General features: G+C 35.5%; 1 protein-coding gene across 10 annotated transcripts in view; it reads left to right on the plus strand.

Annotated features, from left to right (window-relative positions):
- Positions 1–23023, plus strand: part of DPYD (dihydropyrimidine dehydrogenase) — a 331540-nt gene that overhangs the window by 104948 nt on the left and 203569 nt on the right. For all 10 annotated transcript variants that reach the window (XR_011680584.1, XR_011680586.1, XR_011680585.1 and 7 more), the window contains exons 6-8: positions 4921–5117; positions 8939–9020; positions 11440–11527. Coding sequence is in view for 4 of the 10 variants with exons in the window: in XM_071436195.1 (XP_071292296.1) it covers positions 4921–5117; positions 8939–9020; positions 11440–11527 (367 nt within the window). In the remaining 6 variants the exon portion in view is untranslated. The remainder of the gene's footprint in view (positions 1–4920; positions 5118–8938; positions 9021–11439; positions 11528–23023) is intronic.

Raw genomic sequence — 23023 nt, forward strand, 5'->3', positions numbered from 1 at the left:
GATTTCTCTGGCCAATGCTGAAAGATTTCCTGATATTTTGGCAAGTTATATAAACTTCCCTACAGCTTGTTTTACAGATGTTAAGCATTTTTTTTGGTTTTTAATGCATTTGCATGAATGTTGCTAAGTCCATTTAGTGGTGAGATTCATGAAATGTTGAGATTTGGACTCTGCAATGTCCTAGATCCATGGGGTATCTTAGGACTAGAATACTGGAGGTTTTAAAAGTCTTTAATAAGATGTTTTGGGGCCTAGTTTTGTAAGCACTCACCTATTTCCATAGAATTTTGAAATATTGCAACTTTAACTCTTAAATTGTGGAGGGAAGATCACGAGCGTTTCATAACTAGCATGTGTCTGTGGAAAAAACTCTTCATGTAGCATCCTATGATATCCACTGCAATTAAATGGAATTAATTGGGTGATCATGTAATTTGACAGCTTCAGGAATGTTACTGTGCATGCAATTTGCTTTATTTTGCATTAAAATATGTGCAGAATATGATTTTCTTCTTTAAATATTCAACTGCCCCATATTAATGTAAACCAGCCTACAGAAAAATATCCATGGAAACCAGTGGGAAAGTGTGAAACTAGTAAAACAAGTTCCTAAATGTTCCTGATTTCATTGCCTTTATTCTAGTGTCTGTGCACTAGTAAAATGTGATAACAATTCAGTGTATACTGATACATTTCACTCTAAAATTAATCCCAGCTAGGTTCTAATGTCTGTGTCAGTAACCGGTATCTCACTGCCTTAGTGAAGGATGTTTAACTGTAAGCCTTACTGATAAACTTATTTCTAGAGTCTTTTAAGCATGGAACCAAGCATTATATGTGAAGAATATAGAAAATTTAGTTATCAAGTCAAAACTTGTATTACTAAAAGGTTAAGTTGTCCTTCTGTGTGTCCTGAAATGCGTCCTTCTCTGTGTATCTTGGATATGCAAAGTATGTTTTGATAGTCTCATTTTGCAGGATTAGGCAAAAGTTTTTCACATTTTAACACTGAGATTGATCTTTCAATCTATTTACTGTTTTGTTGTACATTGTAATCGTCTAAAAATAATTTTAAGCAATCACGGAATAGAAGAATGGCTTGTGTTGGAAGGGAGCTTAAAGATTATCTAGTTCCAACTCCCCTGCCTTGGGCAAGGACTCCTTCCACTAGATGATGTTGCTCAAAGACCCCTCCAACCTGGCCTTGAACACTGCCAGGGATCATGGAATCATTAAGTTTGGAAGAGATCTCCGAGATCATCAAGTCCAACCTTTGACCAAACAACACCTTGTAAACTAAACCGTAGCTCTAAGTGCCACACTGATTGAAATTAGGTATTTTATTTACTTTAAATTGTATAGAATTTGAGGTAAAAATTCTGAATATCAGTTCTAGCCTGTTTTAATGGTTTAAAATGTTTTGTACTCATGTAAGTCATGCTTACTTTGCCTTAAAATTATTTTCATCTGATTAGCAAAATACATTTCTCTGAGTCACCTGCTACTCTTTGCCGAATGTCACATCTTTGCATCAAAACATTCTAATACAAGAGTGGTGCAGTGAAGAAAAGAACCAGAATTTTACTACATGAGGCTAACAATAAGCTTTTCCCTATCTGCATTTTCAAAAGCAGCTAAAATGATTTGGCTAAGACTTTCCAGGAAATTTAAACTGGAATCAGTTGCTCAACAATTGAAACCACTGTTGTTGGCTCAAGCGGGGCGTGTTGTGGAACCTGAGTATAAACTCATGTTGTGCATTATTTTTATATATTTTGGAATTTTTCTCTTTGTTGAATATTTTGGAACATGACCCTTTTGCAGTGAAAGGATGTTTTATTTACAATAGGGAATGCAACAAACTGTTGGATTTCATACTGTAGAGAACCATGCTGTAGAGAGCATTGAGCAAGTGCACTCACACCTTTACACAGTAAAGTGATGAAAATAGGACAACTATAATATGTTACAAATGTGTGATTCAAGAGAGCATTTTTTCAGTTGTTGGAACTTAGCAGAATAGATTGCCTGTTTTGGTTTGGTCAAATTGGAACTCACTTTTGGACTAAGTCTCCATGTTTTATAAACTGGGATATCCTCTTGGAGCACTCTAATGGACATGAGGCATAAGAAGTGGACAGAATCAATGTGGATTTAATTTGAATAGGCCCTAGACAGTGAAGTAATGATAATTGTGTAATATTTGATAAAAAGTTTAAGAATAAATGCCTAATGTTATTAATGTCTGTTATTAATCTGTGTATGAGAGAGCCAGAAGGAAAGACAGACATGAGGATGATGACTGAGGCTTTTCACTGAGACACTCTGCTTCAAAATTCATCATTTGGTCTCATTTTCCTGAATGGGTCTTGGTTAAAAAGCCCTGCAAAACAAAGGAAAAACTCCATCCAAACACCCAGCAAGAAAGAAATCATGTTTTTGAAGGAAAAGTGGAGAGAAGGGTAATAGTATTAAATTTTACCTGCATGCTGAACATAGTCTGAAGAGATTAGAAGCAGAAAGGACAGTTGAATGTAATGTGCCACTGAACACTTGCTTGCCAGTTGCTCATCTATGGCCACCAAAGGATTTATACAGAGGAATTCAGTGATATTTAATTAAGTAACTTACAGTATAGGGAAACTTCACCATGAGGTGAATAAAAATCCTTTGAAATGCATTAAAGCAGTTTGCTATTTTCACACAGTTACCCTGCCAGCCTTAATATGCAAAACTGCCACTGAATTCCAGATGGCAAGATACTGCCACACAAGCTGGCTGAGCTGCCTAAAGACAGTTTTACCCTGTTTGCAAATAGGCAGAATTAAAGTTGACCATTCAGCCTGAACTCCGAGGATTTTCTGCATGAGTGCTTGGTTTCTGAAGCTTAACACTGCGCCACAGTAGTGTGGAACTTCAGTGTAACATTTATTAGATAGGTATGACTATTCAATAATACATATAAAAATAGTTATGTTAACAATAAAGTAAATTTAGTAGTAAATTTGTTAAGCATATGCATATTCAGAGTGTTCAATATGCACATTAAATATGCAAGTTATATAATTTTTGTTACAGAATAGCCTTTTTAAACAACTATATGAGTCTAATGAAAATTTGCTATAATTCAAGCAATTTCTTATGAATATAACAAAGCAGACATTTTAGAAATATCATTGCATTAGGGTTATCATAATCTAGTTTCACAGTACAATATGAGCTTTTCAGCCTGTGAAATCCATTAATAACTACATTAAACATTCCCATATTGTATGAATTTTCAGGTTTAAATGATTCTTTCTTTAAAACAATTATCTGTCTCTTGCTTCATGCAGTTTGTTAAACCGCTGTGTCAATTTACAAAGACTGGGGGAGTTTGACACAGAAATTTTAGAGAGGGAAGGAACTAATCATTGGTTTACCTACCATGAGTGCTCAAGTGCATATGAAGAAAATGAACATTGATTCAAAATATAAATGAAAAATTCTAATCATGAGTGGAATTGCCGAAGTTTAACTTGAAAACCCTTTGCTTCTTGAGTTCTAAGGAAAGTAAAATCAGTTGGTAAGCTTCTAAATAGTTTAAATATGCTATTTATTAAGACGAATGTCAGTGTATGTATTTTAGAGGACTAGCTAGTACTTAGGGAGCACAGCTCTGCATTGAAATAGGTGGGGAGCAGTGTGGTCTTCTGGTAGTTTTTGAGATTATACATTGACAGTATTTGTGATATGACTGAGAATCCCCATGCAATGCATTCTTGAATTATTTTTTCTGCTACAAATATGTTCTGCTTGGGTTTAAGATATTTCCTCCTAATGCCTAAAGTAAAAAGAAGATGTACCTGTGCTCTTCCATGCTTCTGATGTTTAGTGGCCTCTAAGGCTGTGCGTCTGTTCTTTTTCGTTTCGTAGATCATACAAGATAGAGGCTCAATCCTTTCTCTACAATTTCTGTAAGTGCAGAGGAGAGTGAAATCTTGCTTGGGCAATACAGAATATTTCTGCCTTCACCTCTTACCCTTATGTCTGAGTATAGAATTGATTTAATGCAAATCTGAAAAATTGTGTGACATTACAACCAGGTTAGCCGCCCATTGCATTGGGTTCTATAGAAATACAAAACAGTGGGCAGAGATTGTTCCTAAGTATTTTTAGTAGTCAGGACAGATTGGAGCAGATCACCACCATTATGCAGGTGAATGAATAATTGGGGCTTAGGGAGAACAGTCTAACTTTCACATGTGTCTACAGTTTTTGGAAACTCAAGTAAAAAGTGGTCAACAAATTAAATAAGTAAGAAATGGAAATCAAGTCCTATAAAAATTGTCCAAGAGGAGGCATCCAAAGCATAGGTTAACAATGAAAATATAGCACTGAAGACTAAGTGTAGTTCCTAAAAAACATTTCAAACCCACCTGAAATTTGTCACCTACCACCTCTAAAATTCAAGCTATAAGTGATTTTTCCAGGATCATGCAGGTTGTCTCTTGAAGAAGCACTTTACTTACTGGCACTATAATCCTTTGCATTACTTGCGGAGGTATTTTTCTACTAGTAAGAATAATTTGTTTGCAGGGAAATTTTTTGGCATTGCAGAGATTCTCTACCATCTGGCTGACTTTGCATTGCTATTCTGTCACTGGTAGTCTGGATCTGTCTGCTCTGTAAAATTTACAGTAGTGAAAAACCTGACTTCAGAGCTTTTTAAAACAAAAAGACCGATAGAAGGACCAAACCCTGCTAATACAACATCCCTCACAAATGCACAGATCATGTCACTTGGAAACCTCTATAATGTTGTGAGTTTGCTATAATATATCAGCTATGTGACAGCACTAGCAGAAGCTTCCATCATGTCAGTCATAATAAAATTTAAAGAGGGAATGTGTTTAACCTGTTGATTGTGTTGCTTTTCAGGTTTTCAAAGCCATGAATATTCCTCAGATCAGAAACCCTTCCTTACCTCCTCTAGAAGATATGCCTGAAGCATATCAGGTGAAGATAGCTCTTATTGGTGCAGGACCTGCAAGTTTAAGTTGTGCTTCCTTTTTGGCTCGACTAGGCTATTCAAACATCACCATATTTGAAAAGCAGGAGTACCTTGGGGGCTTAAGGTAATAAAACAATGATAACAAAGCACTGTTTGCAATTATTGTAGAAAGCATAGCAAAAACTGTTGTACATACATAGTTTATATATGATCACTTGACTTTTAGCATAGGAAGAGAACAGAAGATTTCAGATCTGTAAAAGTCACCTTTTAATTAAATAATTGATCATTCATGTTAAAAGAGGTACAGTTAAAGGCAAGCTTTAACTGAAAATCTAGTGGCTATCTCCTATAGTCTCTTCATATGACTTGTTAAATTCTAGGGTGCAATTGTTATGATCAAATTAACGTATTAGAAAATCATGTCAGGAACCATTTTCCCTTATCCTTAAAACAAGATTAAGTCCCTGTAGCCCTAGTGAAAGAATGTTTCAAATGCTTTAGATAGTAATTTCATGGAGAGTTTTTGTTTTAGCATGCTTTCCTGGACTACCTTGTGTAAATAAAGGTGACAGTGGCAATCAGCCATCAGTGGATCTGCTTTAGCAGACCATACCATATGGGTGAAATAAACCCTGCAAGTCAACCTTCAAAAAGTTACAAATACATAAAAGAAGGTACGTTTGCAGTTTTCCTCTGTGGTAAACCCTTGGCTAGTATTTGCATGTTGTCAGTCCTCTACACTAGAAAATTAATTTTTGCCACTGCAGTAATGGCTGTGATCAAATCTAGTAGGTTTGTTGGAATCCCTGTGTATGAGATAATTCAGGCACTAATAGTGGATACCAAGCCATTCAAAATCAAAATTAAATTCTGCAATGTAAGATGTGCAAGAGTACAAAATGCACTCACACAATGTGTTTAAAAAATATAATGAAACAGAGAGAGAAAGAAGGGTGATGCACTTACATTTCTTAACGCAGCATCACTGAGATCAATAGAGTTGACGCGGTTAATGAAATTGATCCATAATGTCATAATGTCAAATACTTATTCAGTGCTCTGCAAGAAAGAGAATCAGTTCTGGAGAAGTTGAACCGATTACTTGCGTTTTTCCCAGTGAGGTTCAGAATTGTTCTACCTAATTACCAAGGTGTTAATCCATAGGCATTTAACTGTGAAGCTGTTTCACTTGAACTATTTACCATAGAGGATTGCAAATTTAGTATGTGAAATACCTATTTACCTGTTCAGTGGCACATGTTGTCATAAATGCCAGATTAAAATCAGTTTTGTTACTGTAAAGCAGTCAGAATTAGTAAGAGGTTTTTAACAAAAACGCTCTTTTTGGTGACAGGTTGGACTCAGGCTGGACTTGGCAATACAATGCAGGACTTCCTGCAGCTGCTTCAGTGCTGTAGTACAATGCTACAGTTGCTTAGTATGTGCTTGTGTATTTTAAGCAGTGTGGTCTTAAGTTCTTTGTGGTTTAACTTGAATTTAAAATAATGTTTTGCCTGTTGTTTCTCCTAATGCAAAAAGCCTTACACAGAGTTTTGCCTGTTCTCTTAGTATCCTTAATGGTTGAGGAGTGTATTTTTAAATGTATTTCTTTCTTTTGAGTCTTAACATGTATTAATCAAGGTCAAATTTGACTTCCATTCACTGTAGAAATGCTCATGTGTTGTTTAAGGGCATCAATTCCTTTTGTCCTTACTTTAATCTTGAAACAGAAGGGGGGCTGGCCTGTGGCAGCAGTCATCCATTATTGCATTTCTAAGTCTTTGCAACACGTCTTTTAACAAATTTAGGTTATTGATGAGCGTGTTTTCAAGGCTTCATAAAGTATTGCAAATTGCTAAGAAGACCAAATCAATTTTGTGTTTGGAATCAGCTGTTTATAATGGCAGTGTTTTTGCCTTCCTAAAGTTTTTTCCAGTTGTTTTTAATTAGGATGTTTCTTGCATCATAGCTAATTTTCATAATATTGTGACACTAGAAAGGTGTGTAGTGATTGCAATTCCTGTGGTGGGATATTTAAATATAACATAAATCCATGATTCTCTGAACGTGTCTGGATTTTTCATATTTATGGGTGGGTTTTCCTACATTTCACCGATTGTGTAAAATTTATGCTTTATAGTAGAGTAGGCATGAGCACACCATGCTCTTGCTTAGAGACCATAAACAAGCTTTACCACTTTTGCTCCTATCTGCGCCACTGCTTTATAATGTATCAAAGTATTTCTCTCCCTAGGCCAAAGAGTTGTCCCTTGAGCAGCAGTAATTTGAGGTCTCTGAGAAACACCAAGCACCTCTGACTTGGGTCAAATTTGAGGTGAATTTGTGGGACACTTTGCATCCACTGCATCCCTCCTCCATCTTTACCCCATTTCCTTTTCCCCTCTGTCTCTCCATTGCAGAGTCAGAGACCTGCTGCTGCTGAAAGAAATTGCATCAAAATTATTGATGTATAGGTGACTTTCATAAAAAGCCTATTTTCATAGTTAATGTGCATGCATGTGGGTATACCTCACAGCATAAAACGAAGTGTTTAATAAGAGCAAAAAAAAAAAGTGTTTACAAATTCCAACAGTGATGTAACAGCCAGTGGTGTTCTGGGAGCATGTTGTGGAGACTTCATAGGTGGCCTGGAAAATAGAACTTTCCTCTTTTTTGATTAGATTTCTTTATTGAATCTCTGTTGCAGAATCATATTGATACATTACTTTCTGCCTCAGACACCTTTATTTAGCATGACCTGTGAAAGTTGTATTGACACATTCATTATATCTGATATTTACAACACTTCTCATTGCACACTGGTCAAGAAAGGTGTAAAAACGGCAGTATTAGAAATAAGGAAGAACACCAGTTTCTTATCAATATAATTGAAGTTGATGCAGCTTAAAAGAAATAAAACTCTTCTGGCCTGTCAAAGTTAGATGCTAAAGATGTGTGGTCAATATCAATATGTAAAATAAGCTGGAGTGAATCTCTTGTGCCTCTGCTTTGTTATGGATATTACAGATTCATTAATTTGAAAACAGATTAGACCGTTTGAAGCTTAGAAGTATCTGGGGAGAAGCCTTTACTTTTCTGCATATTTAGGTTTTTATCTTCATTGAACAAAAGTATCTAAAATATAACTTCACTGTTTATCTGCAACATGTTTTACAGTAGGAATTTAGAACTGGTCTATATAGATGTAATTCCACTGGAGATAAATATATATTTATTTTAGATCTGTATCAGTAGATATAAACTGAGATTCTATACTGGCACTGCAGTTTTTCCCTTCTGTGATTCTGGGAACTTGAAGATGTCATTCTTAATCTTCCCCAGGAGGAAAAAATGCCGGTTAATAAACATTATGTCAAAAAACAGACACGAAATCAACAACTGATAAAATGTTTGTCCATCCTGAAAAATAATTTAAAATTTATGAAGTAGAAATGGAGGTACAGTTTTAAATACCCTAGCTCAAAATAGCATATGTACCACTTTTAAAAAATTGTATGGGAAATTTGATACTGTAGTATTAGATAGCTTAATGAAAGATTGCTATGTCACTTTGCTTTCAGTAGCCTTGAGGTCTTTTTTTAAATGGGTATCCTAAGCTTAGTGTTAATGTATTCTGGTGAACAAAAGGAATGGAGCTGAAGTCCTTTAGAATTCAAACATAACATATGTTAATTAGTCACCTACAAGAGTGGGCAGTGTTGGCCTCAAGGTACTGCCTTTCTGGCCTATATTTTTAGCATTGGATGAATAATGCTTTTTTTGTTGCTCTAAAAATTAAAAAAAGTCAAGAGTCACACTTCAGCGTGTTTCCGTTCTCATATGTCAAAATTAACTAAGGTATATCATAAGTATTTTAGCAAATAATAATAAATTTTAAACTAATATTTTCCTAATAGTTACAAGCATTTTTTTTTGTTTTAGTACTTCTGAAATCCCCCAGTTCCGTTTGCCATATGATGTAGTGAATTTTGAAGCCGAGCTTATGAAGGATCTTGGAGTGAAGGTAATGAAAAATATGTCCTGCCTATGTATAGCTCAAAAAAAAAAAAAAAAAGAACAAGAACTCTGCCAAAGATTAACAGCAAAATGTCATGCACATTAGTAAAGAACGATTAAAAGCTATGCTAGACAGAGGCAGGAAGATGCTTCCTCTTGCTCAGGGCATTTGTCTGTCTCCTGTCTGAATGCCACTAGTTTGGAAAAGGGCAATCAATAGTTCTCATCTGGAATGCCTGCATGTGATTAATTGTCTGTAAGAAACAAATTCCTAAATTGCTTTAGGGGTTCAATGTAGCTATTGGAATGATTTGATTTTTTTCAATCAAGTTTTTTTCATGCAAGTTTGGCACTACTTAAACCTTTCATATTTGATACTTCTTTTGTTCCTTCTCCCTGAATTTTTTTTCCTAATGGGTTATCATATAGTCTTGCATCCAAGTTAATCTTATAATAAAATGCATCAAATTAAAGTGTTAACATGATCATCTGTTACAAACAATAACAATCTATTCAACTTCTTGGAAAGCAATAGTTATGCATTATTCTGTTAAATATTCTGTGTGTTGTTTATAGATAATGGGAACAGCGATTTATTGTAATTTAGGACTTGAGCTGACGATTTAGATAGTATTTAAAATTGTTGCACATTTTAATAGAAGTTACAAATGTACCACTGGATCAAATTTTTGAGTACCAGGAGAGATACTTTATGTTTAACACACTACTGAAGCCTTCTGTGAAGCAAGAAATTCTTGGATTAAATTCTTTCATGTTGATTCTTTTTGTAAAAGCAGTAGACTTTGGTCATAAGACCTGAGTGAAAACATTGTCCTGCCTGTTTTTTTTTTTAAATGCTAGTAAGATGCAAGATAAGGTTTTAAGTGCTACAGGTCTGTTTTTCTACTTTAAAGTTCCCTTTGCAACCCTCAAAAAGACTGACAGAATGGTGGTTTAGTTAGGGATGCTGTTAAACAGAGCACTGAGACACCTTTAGACAAAACTGCTGGGCATAGACTCCTGGGACTCCTCTGCCAGCCTCAGTTCCCAGGGCCTCTGTGTTATGACAAGGTCTCCAGAATGGACTGATAGAGCCACCATGTCATCCTGACCTGCAAGTCCTCTGTGCTTCTGGAGTGCAGCAGAGAATCTCAATGTAAATTTGTTTCAAAGCTCTGCCACTGGTTTGCAATTGACCCTTTGGCAAGTTGGTTAAATAAGTACCTTAGCTTTATGCCTCTATAAGCTGGAAATATTTTCTGGTGTTTACTTAAAGCATTTCAAATCTGTGGTGGAAAGTGCTGTGTTGTGTAAATGCTCAGTAGTGCTGTTTATTCAAGTAATTCCACTGAAATTAGTAAGAATTAGTCAGCTGGATAAGGATTACAGAGCTAGGCCCTAGAAGTATTATGAATCCTTACATAAAATAGTATTGCTATTTAAATTCCTCCATTAGGTTTTCATGACACATATACACAACAGGATAAAAAAAATGTAATGACAATTTATGGAATGTCTTTTGTTGCAAGTGAGGATGGAGTCTGTATTCTTATAAGGATTGCAATAGTACATGACTTTTCACCTCTGATAAAATTTATACTAAATCTCCAAAGACAAAGTAAGTCAGTGTTTTAAGTAGTGTAAATTTTATTTTACCTCTGCCTTTTTTCCCCACCGACCTGAAAAGTATACTAAATAAAATATAGGCAGATTGAATAACAAACAAGATACACAGTGACTTGAAGGCTAAACTGTTAAGATCACAAAGTAGAGAGCTTACAGTAACAACAGCACTGCATTTTGTGAAGTAAAATCACATGTGATATAAAAAAACCTGAGGGAAAACATTCAGGTTCAGAGAATCTAAGATGTGGAGATAAAAACACACATTCCAATGTCAAGAAGTATGAAATATCAGAAGAGGAATCACACATGCTTTTTGTGCTCAAAGGCCTTGGGGTTAGGAGTGATGAACAAAAGGTGTGTGTATCTCCAGTTGCATGACCTCTGCACAGGCACTGCCATCCTTGGTTTCCTGAGCACACAGAGAGCCCCATTCCTTGTCTCACACTTACAGCTCCTCTAGGTGCTCAGCCTGGGCAGTGGCTGCTCAGAGCAGGATTAGTGGTGGAGAATAGCTCCAGAAAAAAAATTGCAGCTTTTGCTTCTGGAAGCAAAAAGCAATTGATAAGAAACAAGTGTAGATTATAGGTGTGTTTTGATTGCTGGGAGTTATTTCTTTCAATAAATGAACATCATTACTGCACTATGGACACGGTTTCTTGTCTAAATTAGAATTAACAATTGCAAGTCTAAATCAAAACTTATGTCATGCATAATTTTGAAAACCTTTGTTAGTTTACCATGTAGAATGTGCTGCTTCATTGTAATTGCAATTTTTACCGAACCATTTTTAATTGTTTCAGATAATTTTTAGGAAAGGCCTTGCAGTGGATGGAATGACACTGCATACCCTGAAAGAAGATGGCTATAAAGCAGTCTTTATTGGAATAGGTAAGAGCTCATGGTTCCATGCTTTGTCATACTGAAATTGAAGGACTGCCTAGGAATAAACTGAAATTTGTATCTTTGTTAATAACATGATAGGAGAAAGCTTTAATTTGGTGCATTATGGAAGTGTGGAGTATAAGAAAAATTTTAAAATCAGGAAGCTAAAATTAGTGGCCTTAATAGGATTACTAAAATTTTCAGATTTATGTTACAGATCTTTAAGTAATATGTGAATGTAGCCGAACGGGTTGATTTATTGTTTGTTTAGATAGTTTAAAATGGATGAACTAAAAATTTGCTTGTAATTAATTGCCATATTGGCCTAGAGCGATACACAAGTTTAGTTTTCAATTTTGTGAACAGCTTACTACACCCACACAATTACTGAGTCTATATGTAAGCCAGTGATATCATGCTTGGTTGCTTTTTTTCTTTCATCCATTTAAAATGTGCCACATCCTTCAGACAGACTGTAGTGAAATGTACTTATGGAGTGGGTTAACAAAATAAGCTGATTTTGACTTGTACAAAACTGGCATCATAGGTCTGTCTTCTCTCATATACTAGAGAAGTCCTGCACCTCTCTGCTGTTTGAATCATCGCTTCTTTTTAATGTTAGATTAGAATTATTATCCATTTACAATTATTTTGAAGTACAGCTGGACCCATTGCTGCCATATGATAGGCATGTTGAGCAGGCATTGTCTACAGTTGGTATGAGGCTTAATGCTCTTTATTGATCTAGACGTTGCCTAAGTGAACATAATAGGAAACAAGTTGGCCAACTGTTCCTCCTTCCTATTATTGATTACAGAGATGTAATTCTTAGTACAATGACAACTGTTGTTTACCATCTGGTTATGCAGTATAATCAGCTTTGCAGGTCTATTCTGTTGTGTAATGATAGCACCGAGTGTTGTGATTTATGTAATCCTAAATCCTCACATTGTTAGGGAACTTCCACGTAAAGGAATTCTGATGTATCATATTTAGATGTAATTGTATACGAGGAAAGTGGTGTGACTTATGTTTTTTATTGTTTTCCTCTGTGTCTTTCAAACCACATTGCACAATCTCACCAATGAGGAATTAATTCATGAGCATTTGTTTTCTGTGAGTCTAGCACTTAGGAAAAAATTTTCAGTCATTTTTTTTAACATCAGCATCGTTCCTCTGCATTTCTGACTCAGAAGCTTAGAATAACAGTTCAGTTTAGTGTCAGCAAAAGTGACCACTGAGCACTTCACATAGAATTGGAGTGTTTGGTTTATGTATCTGGGTTTATTTTCTGACCTTAATAAAGCTATGCTAATATAAAATATTTTTTGTTAGAAATATATTTTTATATATGTATATACCTATAGAGAACATTTTTCCATACAGATATTAGGTAAAGGGACACAGCCAGAGTTTTAATAAACAAGACAAGGTATCTGAAGCCTAATTCTCCTGTAAAGCATGTGTTCATTGATTGTACTAGGAAACAGAGTGTATAAATGCTAATGAAGGATTATGTGTACCTGCAAAGTTTTGTTATTGGACACTATCTTGCATTTATGATGCCCTTTCTGTACCCCTTGTCTGCCTGTCATCTCACTTTTGCAGTACTGTGTAAGCTACTGGACAGTAAAGTGGCCTTGCATACTGGCAGAGAGAGGGGGAGGACGTGCTGAGGGGTTGCATGTTTGTGGAGTTAACAGTATTAATGCAATAGAGCATTTATAAGCTATCAGTAACAGCCATTTCTCCATAATGAGTCTGAACTGCATTTCTTTTTGTGTTCTTTGCCTACTGAACAAACATATTCAATGAAATACCACATTTGAACATTACTCTGAATCATAGGGGTAAAATAATTATGGAGCTACTTACATAAAATGGAAGATTTATTTTTTGTTGTAATTTGCTTCAGAATGAATTTGTACCTTGATGGAAAAGAAATATGGTAGTTTGAAATTTTCCCTGTTAGTGGAAAAAAGAAGTAAATGAGCCTGTAAAAGAAAATTAAATCCCTGTGATAGTATGAGTACAGTGTGAGAGGACTTTTTCTCAGCAATGTGATTTTTGAAGAGTACACCTTTAGTCTTGCAAATGAGTTGGAATTCAAGATTCACTCAGTTGGAATTGTACAAAAGTCCATGTGTGATTCATGAAACAGAAGATCACTTGTAAATAACCAGCTACCTGAGGGCAGGTGGAGTTGCAAAGAGAACTTTGAAAACTGTTTTTCACACAGTTATGCATCAGGGAAAATCTGTTGCCTGTGGGAATATTGTGTGTAGTGGGGAAAATGCCCTCCACTGCGGGTTCTGCTGATGGTGAAACACAGTGACTGAGGTTTGAGCATTCTAGCCCGTGACCATGTTGAAGAGAAATGAACAGCAAAGGCTTTTGGTGAGAGCTGTTTGGACAGGTGTTAAAAGCATGCCCTAATCAGCTGTTGGCAGTGTTTCTGACAAGAGAGGTAAAGAATTCCTAAGTTCACAGAAGGATACAGGTTAACAGACTTATTTGAAATGAATAGTAACAAAAGAGTGTGCTTTGCTTCAATTCTTTGCTTACTGAAGCATTGAGGCTACAATGGTTTATCTTAGGGGGAAAGATGCTCTCCAGCAGCCAGTAGGTCTGTGATATTTAGTCACTGGCTCAAAGTTGAGAAAAATACCTTGTACTAGACTTGAAAACAAGCAGGTGGCCAGTATATGTCACCAATATTGCACAACCCCTGGGGTCTCAGTGTGAGTCACACCTTACCTCCATCTTACCTTTCCCAATTAGCCTGTGAAGACTGATGTGAAATTTGGGGTTATGAAGGCCTGTGTTGAACTAGGAAAGACTAAATCCTAGAAAAAGCTTTCATAGTTACCTGGATAAGCAGTAAGGATCCAGCTGGGCAATGGGAATTTAAGAAATACACCATGCTTCTGGTTTTCTCCAGAAAGTCACAGTTTCAGATTACAGCTAACACAAGTATTAGGGGATAGTCCATGAATCTCAGTTTCTTACATCAGAATTAATAATAGACAATGGTATGCCTTCTAATTTTTAAAGGAACAAAAGGTAGCAGCTAAACAATAGTCTTGGAGTCTCTACTGTGTTTTTTTTTATGTTTTTTTTCATTGTCATTTAAGTAGGTGCTATTTCTAAACTTATTTCATTGGGCAATTAAAAGTGTTAATTAAGACTTAGAGATGAAAAATTAGTCCTTAAAGTTTTCATCTTAGAATTGCAATTCTCTTCAGTTACAAAACTTTTGGCTTTGTTTTGTTACTCACAAACATTAATTAATAGGAATTAAGTCTCCCAATTAAACTGTCAAAGTTTTTAAACCAACCTCTAAAAGTAAGCATAGTAAAAAAAAAATTCCTATCCTGTCCTGATTTGAAAGATTACTCAATGTACTCTGCCTTGAATCAGCTCTGCTTTTTGATAAGAAGGGTTTGTGAAGAATTTGTGACTGAACTGACAAATCAGTTTGAAAATTTTGCTTAAAAAAAAAAAGTCTTGCATCAGTTGCTGCCTTCTGTAAACACCGTAGAGACTCAGGGCAACAGAGAATAAGCATGCTGAGAGCAAAAGGAGAAATCAATGGAGGGGTGAGGGGCTAGAGGAGAGAGCACATGGTCCTCAGAGACAGCAGAGGAAGGCAGCCAGGGGTATCCTGCGGGGAGCAGAGCAGTCTGAACGCTTTGTGTTACTGTGCCTCTTCATGGCTTTTCAGAGGGGAATATGATTTTTACCAATAAGAAAATCCAATACAAAACACGTGTATGTGTCTCTTATGGCTATCTGAGCAAATGCAGAAATACCAGGCTTTTATTCCTCAACTTTCTAGAAGTTCAGCTGCCTTCTTTGGAAAACAGGATTCTATTATTCTGTCTTTTAAGACTCCACAAAGCATTTCGAATCCTTTTTGAAAGAGAAAATACATAGGAGTTTCTTTGTAGAACTACTTAATTGAATAAAAATGAATGAGGACATTAAAGGACATTCTTCATGTGACATTCAAATGACTACATGGAAATGCTATCACCATAAACATATTTTCTGCAGACTTTTGCACAAACCTCTAGCCTTATTCTCTAATATTTTCTCACAACATTTACATTCTCCTTAGAGAATATCAGATAAAAATATATCCTGAAATATTGTTTTATTTGGCGACTTTTTAAGAAAAATCCAAAGCTCCCATTCCCAGAAATTGCTTAAACACTTTAACTTCAGTGTTTGTAGATTTAAACTTGCAGCACTAAGTTTCTACTTAACTTCTATTGAGTAATGCAGATTGCTTGTTTATTCCTCCATCTTGTGCTGCTGAATTGCTGTGAAGTTAGTTTTATTGTATATGGTATTCAGAGGTCTATTAAATACTGTGAAATGGTGGGTTAGGTGAGTGTACCAAGTAAATCTAAGCAGATTGTTGTTTGAATGTATTCTAAATAGCATATCCTGCTTACAAGGGTTAAAACTGTACATAAAAAAAAAAAAGAAAATACATGAAACACCTTGTGGAGTGAACCTTTGTCATAATTGCAGTAATTCATAGTTAATTAACATCACATTCAAACAATGATATAATAAGATCATGTCATTGATTGGAGTGAAATTACACACACAGAAAAAAAAGGATTTTAAAGTGCAAGCATTAATGTACCTTGTTTTAAAAAAAATCTGTGAGATTGATTTACTCTCTCTTCCCCAAAAAGTAAGTAATCTCCTCATGCCTGTTATTATCTTCTGATTAACTATGCAGTGCCACCTGGTGTGCAGATGGGAGGACTATTACACATCAAGAGCTCTGTTCACACCCACCCACACAGATATAAACCTACGTGGCAAAAAGTGAACAGATGTTCATTTTGCTTGTGCTATAGGAAAAAATTGTGCATCGTACTCCTGATTCATAAACTAAATTTGGAGGACATGAAATCTGCATATGGGGCCCGTAGGCCCATGGCCAGCACAGACATTTATGGAGGAAATATGTCATGTTCAAAATAGCTCTCATTTCAGGTTGTGAAGAGACTTTTATTTGCTTGCTTCTCTGGTTTTGGTTTACCTTGTATTTCTGAGTTTTCTTTTTCTTTTCGTCTGCAATTTCACTTGCCTACTGCAAAGGAGGAGTTTAGAGACAAAGTTATTTGAAAATATATCAGGGGTTTATCTGTTAGTTGGTTGCTTTTCAGAGTTGATTTGTGTTTCTTGGTGTTTGTGATGTTGTGGGAGGCTGTTAGGCCCTTGGTGAAGAGCTGTTTGTCTCAGTGGTAATGTAGCAAGTCATGTAAATGGCAGTGCACCTTGGTGAATGATAGAGCTTTAGGACAGGCCTTGTGCAGCCTTAGGCTCTTAGGATCACCACTGTGTTGTTGGAGGGTTTTTCTATTGTTTTGTATTATTTTATAATTTCATAAATATTTTGACACTTTATAGATTATATAGGTTTTGCTGCAAGGAAGCCAAAGCCTAAAGACAGGCAGATGAAAGACAACAACTAAGGGAGGAAAATAATACCTTGGAAGGTCATGCAGGAAAGAATGATGTTGTTGGAAACATGATCAGCTAGCTACTTAAAATAAACATGTGCCTGGCATAGTTTCTGGGTTTGTTTCATTGCTCCTTGTAGACAAGGGAGATGACTGTATCAGAATCTTGCAAACTTTAAGTGCTTTTCACCAAGGATTTTAAATGGTGACAACAATGCCCTTTTAAGCATTGGTATCCATATACAGTTGAAGATATTAAAGGCTACACAATTAGGGAAAACACTTGAAATTTTATTCTATTATTGCAAGCTGACATATTCAAATTCATGTATCTGCAAAAAGATGCGAGCCTTTGGTATTAGAAATAATGAGAATGAAATAATTGAGATGAATCATGAAGTCAGAGTACTTTGAAGAGTTTGAAGAACAGCAGTGGTGAAGAGCAGTGGCAGGATCTGGGCAAAGCTAATTCAAAATATTTCATAATTGCCTTACAGCCCCTAAACTAATATTAAAATTAAATTTTAAAAGCATTTTTAAATAAGGATTCTGTGAGAAGGCCAGTGATAGATGTGTTTGCACTTTGTACAAAACAGGATAAAAACTTCTCACTGAACTGCAGCTGCCTGAAGGGAAGTCCCAAGGAAGGTCTGCACAAATCTGTGCATTCAAGTATAGGAGTTCTTTATCACCAGCCTCCTGGAGAGCCTTAAACTCATGGCTCACAGCTTGGAGAATAAATGCCTCCTTCTTTAACACTACATTTCTTGTTTCATGTCCCATGTGAATAATATTCTAAATGAATTATACAATGAGTTGGTTCTAATACAAAACTTGTTCATCTTTGTTATTGTCTGCTACTCTTTAATCTAAAAAGTATTGTTATTAAAAACCAAATACTTACATTAAGAAAGGAATTCTGTGAAAGAATCTGTTCTTACATTCTACGGCATGGAAGAATTTGAACTTGCTATTATTCCCAATGCAGCATCTTTCCTGGAGACCAACCATGTACATCAATCTGAGAATTTTTATGCTCGAGGCATTTTTGTCTACTATTGGCATTTGTGGTAAACTGTTATTTCAGATCTTTAGTTCCTCGGTACTGCTCTGGGTATTGGTGGAATATTCCTCTATGTACATCGGAAGCACTAGGCAGTTGAAAGCTTTTAGGGCTAAGATTCACAAAACAGCTTATTTATTATTAATAGTCCTAGGACACTTTCAAAAAATACTAATAAACTGCCCTTAGGCATCCTTATGATATTCATTTGTAAATTACACAGATTTTTCTGCTCTTCCTTACTTATCTTTCCTACCAAAACACTACTTAGCATAACAATCTATCCTGCATATGTTTTACAAAACACTCTCCTGTCTTTTTTCATGATGCTGGACAGTCTGCCTGAAGAACTGATAATTTAAATATAATAACAAAATTAATTTGATTCTTATTGTTTTAAGAGTAGTATTTTTTTCATATTTTAGTGGATTATGTAACCTAACATTATTTAGCACTTTTTAAAATTCAAGCATATATTTTTAAGCATTTTTATGTTTGAAGTGTATAAAACCAGAAAAACAAAATTGTGATGTTATATTTTCCTATTTTGATGTTACACACTTGAATGCTTTACCCCTAAAGAAAAGACCTGTGCTTGCTTGCCTGTTGTTTCCAGAAGTTCACTCCATGATTCAGTTACTTTTATCTTTTAGATGTGCAAATATTAATTGTGCTGCCATCTTTTTACTTCCACATTAATATTCAGAGACAGAATGAGCAACCTCCTAAAGTGCAGTTTGTGAGTTGATCCATATCCTTTACTTCAGCTGAGCTCTCTGGTTTTTCTTGTAAGAAAAGTGTATGTGGTTCCGTATGGGTTTAATGTAATCAGACACTTTTTGAAATGTTGTTCTACCTAATACTATAGGAGGACTGGCATAATACAAAATCTAAATAAGAGCTTTAGAAATTTGTTACTTTCCTAAATCTTGTTTGCAAAAGGTAAAACACTGGTTAAAAACTTAAGCTTGGTGCATTTAGTTTTTTTTTAAATATTATTCACAAATAGAATATCTCAATCTCGCTTACTTAGTGCCAATTATTGGTGAGAAGATGACATGCAATTTTTTGTGTTAATGAATAAAGTTTTAAGCAGTCTTCCTGTGATATTTATGTCTCATAAATATAATGTTCCTGAATTCATATGCCTTTCACTGCCCACTCAGCAACGGGTGTATCCCCTTGATGAATTCAATGGACAAAGTTAAGACAAAACTGTATTTTTTCTGTGAATTTGTAGTACAACTTGAAAGAATTTTAGAGATTGCTTTAGGAGATCTTCTTGCTCTGCCACTTCTCTACTTCATGAGAGTGGTGCCTTGGAAGCCACTGCTGGGTAGGGCTCAGGGCTTCCATCTGACCCAGTGATCATTTTGTGTTCTCAGTTCTCTGCCTCCCTTTTCATCATTGCTCAGGAGTCAGGCCTTTGTTGGTTTAGGAGCAGTTTGATACCATGAAAGGCAGTTACCTCATTTTGGGGGAGGACCCTGGTGGTGCTTGAAGCCAGTTTGATTCTTCATTTACCTTGGAGCACACGCACTAGTGATTCTGTTTCTGACTGGGATTCACAGTCTGAGGGCCTTCTGAGTCCTGTAATGGCCTACAGTGGGTGCCCAAGGGCATCCCTCACCCCTCCTTCAAAGTCAACACATTAATGGGAAAGCTTTCCTCTTCCAGAAGCATTTGTAAGTGTATTGTCCAATGCAGTAGCCTCCATTGTCATGGGAAGGCACATCCTCTGCCCTTCGTTAGTTTAATGCCATGGACATTTTTATAGGGAGCAAATATCTGAGAAGAAAATTGTACATGTGCAATATAACAAGTAATCTTTAGCTAAGCTATAGAAATGTTTATGCTGCTGTGTCTCTGCTTTTGTATATATGCTGGTTGTCCAGGCTTTTGGACCACTTGCTATGGTCATGATACTTGAAAGTTGTTTCTTTACTATTCTAAGCTATACTTTTCAGATAGGCCTCTTATATCATTGCTTTTAGTATGAAATTTAAAATAACTATGCAAATGCATATATTTATGAATACAAAATGAAAAGTTAGGAGGCATACAAATATTTCTCTGGGTTTATGTGATATGTTGGTGTGTTCTATAGATTTGAGATCAACTTTGTCATTCCTTGTGCATAAAGTCACATAGATAGTTTTCTGGGTACTTTTTATAGTATCAAACCATATTCAAAATTTGACACTTGGTGACATCATAAGGTGTGAGGTATATGTAGTAATTAAGATTGACTTTTTGTACTGTTAGAGTTTTCAGTGTGTTAGTGCTAAATTTACTGTAAATTTTTTAATAAAAATTGTTTATAAGACTAAAGCACAGAAATAAGCACACTAAGTACTTAGAGTGTTTGGATAATGCTAATACAAATTACATGTTTATCTAACAGAGAAAATTATTTTCCAAATGTTGTCCTTGATGCTGTTTATTTTGGAAATCCTGGGCTATTGTTCCTTAATTTGTGCTAAAAATGTATTGAGCTGAATATGAACCATTAGAGAAAGTGAAAATGCATTCAATAGCTAGTGTGATAACTCAATATTCCCTCAAATGATCTTTGGTGATCAGTTTCATAGGAAGAAAAAGGAAGAAAAATAAGAATTGAAAGATCAGCAGATTTCAGCCAATTAATCTTTAATGTTAGTATTGTCACAGTATTGAAATGGTAGTCACCAAGTAGAAACTTGCAGTGTATTACTGCATTTCTAAGAGTTGTCAAGATTTTGTTTGTTACTGTTCAATTGATGTAATAGGAGATGGTGTAACTCACTTCAGATTTCATAGGATGATTTTTGTTAGAAATGATTCTTTGTTTATTTGTGACCATTGATAAGAGATGTGTATTTGAGTGTGATGCATTTGTTTAAATAGATTCTAACACTTCAGTAGATAGTAGAATGTCAGTACCTGATTGTTATTTAAATTGAAATTCAATTATTAAGCATTATTAAAGATAATTTCTAAATAATACAATATTTATAGCCTTTTCACTAATACATTGGATTTTTTTAAATGAGAACAGAACTATCTTCCAATGGAAATAGTTATTCTAATTTTATAAATAACCTATTGCTTAGTAGTTAGACATTGGAAATACCACAATTCATTACTTCAATATCTGAGTGACTTAGACATGATTTCATTTCTGTTTGTTGGTAAATACAGGCTTGATGTTTTTATTATGGCCCAGCACAAATCTTCTGTAGGTGAAAAATGATGGCCAAATTTTTATCTGTGAGAAATTTCTGACCCTGAGATTAGCTCAGTTGGTCGGAGCATGGTGGTAATGACACCAAGTTTGTGGTCTGAAGCCCTTCCTGCTGGGTCATTCACTTAAGAGTTGAACTTAATGGTTCTTGCGGGTCCCTTCCACCTCAGCGTGTTCTGTGATCTGGAAATATTTATATTTTGTTAAACTTTATCAAGTTAGATAAGAGTCTCTCCAAAAAAAAAAAAAAAAAAGAAATGTTCTCTAAAAGACTTTACATACTTGGGCGACCACATAGCCTCTGTTTACTTTTTTATTGCTTGTCTCCTTACACTCAAAGTTTGAGTTCTTGACTGAATGAAGTCTCTTGCAGAAAGAAATTTGCAGTTAGAGGAGATAGAGTGATCATTCTGTGCATGAAGCATAAAGTACTTGGTTGTGGTCTCTGCACTAATCACTGGGGTAAAGTTCCTGCCTGTTTTCTTTCTATAGTAGCTGCTTGATAAAAAAGCTTGGTGGAAATTTGCATGAAAAAAATTTCCTTCCTGCAGTAGACAGAATCTGAAGAAATCACCACTAATTGTTACAACCTATCCCTTCTTTGTGCACAGTTTTTTTCTGGAAATCCCAACAAAACTAAGTAAAGAAAGTTCTGAAATGTTAGAACTCTTTAAATTGTAGGGACATAAGAGTCTTAATACAACCTCTACATTGATGAGTTGGTTTCTTATTTTTCAGATGCAAATATGGGCCTTTGCATGTGCTGAGTGTGCCCTTTATTGTATTGAGGCATAGAAAATACACATCGTAGCTCAGTCCCTTCTGTAGACCTGCCAAGAATGGAATATGTTTAATCAGCCTTGGAGGGTGAATAATCCTAGATACAAGTGTGGCATTCAACACTCATTCAGAAAGATGTAGAATATGCAAACAAAGTGTTTAGTTAAAGGAGAGTTGAGTGAATTGCTGCTGTGGCAGGAGATGGTAGTAGTTTTTCACCTGAAGCATGCTCATTGCCTTTAATTTTTCACTTGGTTAATAACAAAAATATGAATCATGTGCAGCACAATAGATCACTGGAAGGAAGCATTGTGGTGTGATGGTCTGATGAGGGTTACACTTTTGGGCTCTGGCTATTGGCATCCTGACTGAGTTAATTCTTCTCTAAAATCATGCTGGAAGATTGAAATGGAGCCCTAAAAGGACTGTGAAAAGGACTGTAAAATGCTGTGGGGAAGCCATACTGTTTTCTTGCTGGCAAATGTTCAGGCTGTTTCTTGAAGCTATAGAAATCTTCATTCCTAAGCACTTGCAGTTGTGTGGTTCACCCAATTTCATTTCTATTCCAGCATTTTGAAAAATAGGTGTAACAACCAGTAGAGCAGATGAAATAACGCAGATTTTATTTGGCATTATTGGCATGAATCCAGTAATATATTAATGATCACAAGGAAGTTGAAATTTTCAATCAGATAACTTCTTACTTGCATTGAAATATTTTCTTTAGATTTTTCCCCACCAGGATTATGCTGGTAAGGATGTATTGTATCCTACATACTGTTTTCTGAAATGAAATTTTAATAATTTATCAAAAATGAAATGTATCTTGCATAGTGCCTTTCAGATATGCAATGATCTAGACCAGAAATAGTTTGCTTACATGGTTATATTTTACTTAGGTGCTGGGAAAGAGCTTTGAAGACAATTTGATTGCATTTGTGTTGCCAATT

This window comes from Agelaius tricolor, unplaced genomic scaffold (genome assembly GCF_023055355.1).
Source record: "Agelaius tricolor isolate 1412-34295 unplaced genomic scaffold, bAgeTri1.0.p SCAF_11, whole genome shotgun sequence".
In the NCBI taxonomy this organism is placed as follows: Eukaryota; Metazoa; Chordata; class Aves; order Passeriformes; family Icteridae; genus Agelaius; species Agelaius tricolor.